Source organism: Pollicipes pollicipes, unplaced genomic scaffold, assembly GCF_011947565.3.
Source record: "Pollicipes pollicipes isolate AB1234 unplaced genomic scaffold, Ppol_2.1 Scaffold_7261;HRSCAF=8764_pilon_pilon_pilon, whole genome shotgun sequence".
Taxonomy (NCBI): domain Eukaryota; kingdom Metazoa; phylum Arthropoda; class Thecostraca; order Pollicipedomorpha; family Pollicipedidae; genus Pollicipes; species Pollicipes pollicipes.
The window spans coordinates 13,496,335-13,503,653 of record NW_023597054.1 but is presented as its reverse complement, the minus strand read 5'-3'; the positions used below and the strand labels follow the sequence as shown (position 1 = coordinate 13,503,653).

Genomic DNA, 7,319 nt, shown 5'->3' with positions numbered 1-7,319 from the left:
GGCTGCTCTCTGGAAAACAAAGTGGATAACGCCCAAAACAAAACACAAATTCAGCTGGTATATTTAATTAGCAATCTTTATGCAGCTTTGGACCGAGGCAATAGCTTTATAGCCATTTACTTGGACATCAGTAAATATTTTGACAACATATGGCACAACTACTCAAGTGCAAGAACTATTGTGGTTTGTCAGGAACTCTCCTAAAGTGGCTGGAATCGTATCTCTCAGGCCGTAAGCAGATAGTTAAGGTAGGCAACAGTTTCAGCACGCCTACAACCATACATGCTGGGTGCCCGCAAGTGTCTGTTCTGGGACCTCTCCTTGCGCTTATATATCTTAACGACCTAGCCGACAAGACTGATAATGACATATTGTTCTTTGCTGACGATACTACACTATACACAGCTCACTGACACGACCCAGTTACTGTTCAAGCGGCACTCCAACACGACATTCATTCAAGAGTTCGGCAAAGACTGGCTCATCACGTTCAACGCCACGAAAACAATTCAACAAACATTCACCAACAGAAACACACATAACCCACCTGCAGCTGGCATTTGATGGTCAATGAATTCCTTCCGTTACAAGCCACAAACACCTTGGCTTGACGATATCTACTGATTTGCACTTTCATCAGCACTTTAATGACACCATCTCCAAAACCAGTAGAGCCCTTAGACCTCTCTACCCACTATCGCAACATCTGCCTCGGCATATCCTCAACGACATATATACGACTTACATTCTTCCTTTGTTTGATTATTGTGACGTAATATACGACGGACTCTTGACAACCAGCGACTCCCTTAGCCTTGACAGATTACAGTACAGAGCAGCAAGGCTGATCACCGGTGCACTCTACAGGAACACACACCCACGCACTGTTGACGACTTGGGATGGAACACCCTCAAATCGGCGAAGAAACATGCACAAACTGACACTGTTCCACAACCTCATACACAACCAACATCTACTGCCAACAAACGTCACTGCACTTCTGCCTGACACACGAGCATTTGCAACAGGACGCCCACTATGCAATGCAATGACACTCACATTACCACCGAACAGAACCTCAACATACCAAAAATCCTGTATTCCATCAACTACGAGAAGAAAGAAACAGCTCGCGCTTGAGGTGTCACCTCTCCAATCTTTTCGTTCCTTCAAACGGGAAATATACCAGCGCTGCGGTGTGGCCGCGCCTCCGGTGTATCACAGCTTTGGATCCGGGCATGGTAACATCCTAAATACTAGACTGAGATTGGGAATGTCAGACCTGAATACCCACCTGTTCGAAATTGAAAATCCAACTACACCTAGTCCCTCTTGCTTATGTGGCTATCCATATGAAGACCCTAAACACTTTGTACTGAACTGTCATCGCTATCATGAAATCCAAATTTCAATGCTACGTAAAACAGATCGCGTCATTCCAAACTTTTCTGAGCTCACTCACAAAGAGCAACTAAGTATCTATCTCACAGTTAACGGTTTACAGGATCGCAATGGGCAGCACATATCAACAATTTTTCAAACATTTCTTTTTCAGACCAAACGATTCGCCTAAAAACTTCCAGCGGGCGCGCGCAGCAGACAGGCCACTGGGTGGCGTTGCCGGGCCGGGCGTCCGCCGCCGTCCCGAGACGGCTATATGTGTACACTGGAGTGGCGGCGGACGCCTGGCCCGTGTCGGCTTACGGATCGGGCGAGTGGGCGGTGTGTCGTGGGTTCCCTGGCGGCGATGACTATATCTTGCTATTGTTAGGAGAGGACGCTCAGATTTAAGCGTTCCGCTTATTCACCAATCCACTCATCATATTATGTACTGCTTAATGTCCATAATCGAAAATAAACATCACATCAAATCAAATCAAATCAAGCTGTACTGCCCCCCCCCCCCCCCCCCCCGACAGCTCCTTCCAGCAGCCACCGCTCGCCGTCAATGGCCATCCGGTCCTCGAGGTAGGTGTACTGGCCGCCCTCTGACAGCTCTTCCTAGCAGCCACCACTCACCGTCAATGGCCACCCGGTCCTCCACGTAGATGTACTGGCCGCCCTCTGACAGCTCTTCCTAGCAGCCACCACTCACCGTCAATGGCCACCCGGTCCTCCATGTAGCCGCACTGGCCGCCCCCGACAGCTTCCAACAGCCACCACTCACCGTCAATGGCCACTCGGTCCTCCACGTAGATGTACTGGCCGCCCTCCAACAGCTCCTCCTTGAAGTTGGGGTAGCTGGTGAGGGCACGGCCGGTGCAGACGCCGTGCGCTTTAAGGGCGGTAGGCGCGGCGCAGATGGCGGCGATCAGCCGGCCGGCCGCCTCCTGCTCCTTCAGTACCGTCTTCACCAGGTCAGACTGGGGCAGACGGATACAGTCAGTCTGGGGCAGACGGATACAGTCAGTCTGGGGCAGACGGACACAGTCAGACAGGGCAGACTGGGTGACTGGAGGTCTGGAGTGCACGACGGTCGCTGGGTAGGACGAGCAAGATGACGGGGATGAGATTCAATAGCGGACCGGTCATTAGAATAGACCGGGTCCAGAACGTAGCCGCCCAGGTCGCGCTGCGGCGCGGGACGGTCACCGAATCAGACCGGGACGGAGGGTCACGGTGGCTCAGACTCGGAGAGAGTGGAGCTTATACTGGAGTCGGTGACGGCGGTCAGTCCGGGGCAGAGGACAGCATTCAGTCCGGGGCAAAGGACAGCTCTGTGGCAGGGGCAGACGCCAGCCGTCAGAATCGAGCAGCATCACAACAATCAAGGCAGCTCATGCGTGTCTGACGTCATGACGGGGCATGTTTGGTATGATAGGGGGACGTGGTTCCTGCGATGAGGGGCGTGTTTGATGTGATGAGGAGGCATCTTTGCTGTGACGAGGCGGCGTGTTTGCTATGGGGAGTTGTGTTGGCTTTGGGGAGGCGTGTTTGATATGAAGAGGCATAATTGTTATGAGGAGGCGTGTTTGTTATGAGAAGGCGTGGGCGCTATGGATAGGCGTGTTTGTTATGAGGAGGCGAGGTCGTTATGAGAATGTGTATGCACTATGAGGAGACATGGTCGCTATGAGGAGGCGTGTTTGTTATGAGGGGGCGCGGTCGCTAGAGGAGGCGTGTTTGTTATGAGGCGTGGTCGCTATGAGGAGGCATGTTTGCTATGAGGAGGCATGGTCGGTATGAGGCGTGTTTGATATGAGAGGCAAAGTGCCCCTCGATACGGCGAGATGACGGTGACCAGCCAGTTCCAGCGCCAGCTCGCGTAACCTGGATGCCACATCGTTCCGAGCTGACCTTGCAAAGGCTGCGAGCGCCCTCCAGGCCGCCCGGCAGGACAACGGCGTCGTACGGACCGCCCTTGGCAGCCGCCTCCAGTGCCTCGTCGGGCACGAGCGTCACGCCGCGGCTACACTTGACCGGCTCGGGGCCGTGCAGGCCGGCCACCGTCACCGCCACCTGTTGGTGCCCAAACGAAGTTCTGCTTAAACCTGGCGACACGTCCATCGTGACATGCCGGCATTAAGTAACACAACGCGACAGGTATGACATGGCGCGCTTTGATGCATTCTTAGTATAATGCAGCTGTTCACAACTAAAAGATGTATAAGGTGTAGTGGGAGCTTCCAGAATCTATAAAAGTGGAACAAACCTGAATTTTATAGATGAACGATTTCGAATGCGTCACTTGTGTCACACAATTATTCCCTGTGTAGAGCGTAAATGAATCAGCCCGGGGACTACATTTCTCACTGATATAGCTGAGTACATCACGATGAACCGCGATGCCCAGTTTTTACTGTCGAGCGCTCTCTGGCAGGAGTTCCGAGTCAGAGGGTCCTCGACTTCTTTACTGAAACGCTACACCGCAATTTTCCATGTTTATCTACTGATCAACGCTTGTCCAAGCGCGCGGACAACATTGCCAAACCTGCATCTGTTGACCACCGCTCCCCTGACCAGACCTGCTTCTGACCACCACTACCCTACGCCTGGCACGAGATAACACCTGTTATACCCGACGAATTCTTTCCATCGGTCTGCGCAGGACGGCGGTTGTCAATATTCACCTAGCTTGATTATTTGATCTGCAACTGCACTCTGTGTTGGGTTGCTACACTAAGTGCACATGCTACATTAAGAAGGCAAGACACCAAAGTGACATGCAAGTACGAACCTAAGCTTCGATCTTTCTGCAAGATCTTGAGCCATGTGATTCAGAGACAGTCAGAGGGAAGGTTATCCTAGTACCTTCCAGTGCCGTATGGTGCCGTAGTACCATTTGCAAGGTCAGCAAGTACCGACCAAGCATGGTGTCCGGTACAGATTCCTGCAAAATGTAGCAGGCCAACCCTGATTTCACACGTACCCCGGCTCTTCGCAGTACATCAATGGTAATGACTGCTTCCATCTCCTCCGCGCCTGCGGCCAGAAGAAGCAGAGCCTTTTTACTCATCTTCCCGTCTGGGCACGTTGACTTCAGATCTACCACTTCCTCAAGACCTGAAAAGAATCCCGTGCACATATGAGATCCCACCCGCCGTTTTTCATCATACAACGCTTGACACTTGATCCGAGTTCCCGCAACACTCCGTCTCACCTGGACAAGCTACGTGCATCGGCCACGAGCGGGCTCAAGTGTCCCCCTGGCCAGAGCACCTGCGTATATCCCGAAGAAGGTCGTCTGTAAGGTTGTAAGTCTCGGTAGCGGTAGTCTCGGTAGAACACCCCACTGGCCGCAGTTTTCTGCCCTCCGCCCCCTCCCCGCTCGCCTAGCCCCTTCACCGGTATCTCTGAAATGGCCATTGCTGGCAATCAGGGCCCAGATCCCAAATCAACAAAACATGAGATCCTGAGTCGCACGCAATTATATGTTTGCATTATTCGCCTTTCAGTCACGGCCGTGAATACTTTACGGAGTGGAAAGGTCACTAGCACAGAGTCCATGCTATTTTGTACGGTCTAGGGCAGCTCACTGCAAAGGGGATGGGGGGGGGGATGCTATCATATCAATGGTTTGGTTGCCAAATAATCAGTTTGTACCATAGGACCATGAGTATAGACCACCAGCATCATAGAATGCCGAGCAGGCTTCAAAATGACTCAAATCGTAATCCTATTTGGCGATATTGTTCCACGAATGTGACACGCCACTGGGGATTCCGGGCCGGCTTCGCCATATTCGTAACCAGCTTTTAAATGGTTTCGGTCTCAATCCAACTCGATGACCTGAAGCTGATCGCTGGCAAAGCAATACTGGTATTCAATGCTCCAGTGGAGGCTGGGTGGCAACAACCATGTCATGCTGCCTTTATCCTGAACATTCAAGGCAATGGGGAGCACAGAACGGTTAACTTATATACAATACGGGGAAAGCTAAGTGCTAATGTTCCTTACAACTTCATGTGGTGACTACTTTCCTAAGAAGCAATCCTGGGCGGGGACCTTTGCAGCCACTTCTATGTTAACCTTAGATGGTCAACACAAACATACGCAGGCCAAGGTTCAAGGTTTCCCGACCATATACCAACATATACACGCATCACAAACACGTACAGGCCCAGCAGAGGGCCTGACAAATGATATAGATACTCTGGTTCACATCAGAGCACAAAAGGACTGCAACATGGGCAGAATAAATTTCAAGCATTTCCATCTCAAGGCATGGCTTGAACATCCCAGATACACAAGAAGAGCTCCACTGGTTTATCTCTGCAGCAGAAGATATATCAAATATTGTAAAAAACAGAGTTCAACATGATTTTCATAAGATGTCCTTTTAGAAACTTTTATTAAAGCTAGGGGCAGATCCAGAACACAGCCTTGAAAGATTGACTTCAGGGAAGACCCGGATGGTGCCCTGATTTTCAAAAATTCATTGGAATCAGCATGCTTTTTTATGTCCAAGAGTCTAAGCACTGCCAATGATTATTTTTTAAACTTGTAGCCTAAGGCTGGACACCATATTCTGAATGTGGTCTTGCCCATGCACAATAAGTTTCCTAATCAACTGCACACCTGATGCATCTCAAAACATTATATATCCTACCCTAACCATTTCTCAATGCTGCTTTTCTCAAGGTTCAAACACTAATTACAAAAGAAGAACACTTGCAGCTTGTGTAGCCATACCACACCTGTTCATCAAGTGTTAATTTTGTTTTCACTTGGATGGAAGATGGCACATTGTCATTGCTTTCTAGGCATCTTAAACTACCTTTTCTTTCATTCTCTCACCTGCAAAACAACCAGTTAATTCAATGCACATTTTTCTGATAGCACCATTAACTGCCATTCAGAGCTTAACAAAGCACATAACCTACCAGTTATATTTTCCATCTTTGACATGGGCAATGTCTGCATGCTATGGTGCAATAAAAGGCCACAATCTAGCATTGTAATTTAGGTCATTCAAAAGAAGGACCAAGGTCCATCCTTCATCATATCCTACATCCTGAAAAATGTCATGCACGGGAAATGGAGAAGATTAGACCTGGTTCCTGCAACTATTATACTGCGCCTCATATCACCCTAATGCACATTTTCATTGCATAAAACAACAAACAAGTAGCAGCTTAGCATTTCTCATACCATGGTAAACCTTGCACTGGTACAGTGTTTACCATAAAAAAGGTGAAAGATCATGCAAAACTACATACAGAATCCTAAAAGTGTGCAATAAAATAGATGACATACTACATGATCTCACACAAATAGAGCAATTTAGGTACAGACTGAACATGTTGTAATGAGGTAATGCTGTTTTTGAGTGATGGACCATCAATAATGTTATTCTTGTTCAAAACTTTGTCCACTAATTTCATAATTGGTTTCATTAGCAAATAGCACACATAATTATGCTTCATGCCATTATTATTTACAAATCTCATTTACAGTTTATTAGCATTATTTACAAATCTCACTGGTGACCGAGTTGGCCAAATCAGTGTTGGTGATGGACAGTGTGACATCATAGCTATCTCATTTACAAAATGGAATTAATTCATCTCACTGCTCATCATATCTAGTATTGCATCCTTTATGACAGTTAATGCACAGCAATGTGGTTTACAAATGTCATTGTTGTCAACACACAAATGAGTGTTGAAGTTGGTCTAGTTCCCGATTTCCATGCCTGCGTTCAATAGACAGTTATTGGCCACTTTCACAAAAATGAGGAGACAGATCTTTGAAATACATATGGCGTTTTATTTCACATCACAAATCAACAACACGCCATAGAATCTTTACCTCACTGATTGCGAACCTTGCAAGAAGGTGGTAATAGTGGGTAATAGTAACCCGTGTTGGATCCTGC

General features: G+C 48.4%; 1 protein-coding gene across 2 annotated transcripts; it reads right to left on the bottom strand.

The window, feature by feature from the left end:
* Positions 1-2,168: 2,168 nt before the first annotated feature.
* On the bottom strand, positions 2,169-7,319 carry dj-1beta (class I glutamine amidotransferase-like superfamily protein dj-1beta; the record flags this gene model as incomplete). 2 transcript variants are annotated; one of them, XM_037236826.1, is given in 4 exon segments in its annotated part: positions 2,169-2,364; positions 3,299-3,460; positions 4,371-4,504; positions 7,253-7,319. In XM_037236826.1, coding segments are annotated over 3 exon segments (445 nt in total), but the record flags the coding sequence as incomplete, so codon positions are not given.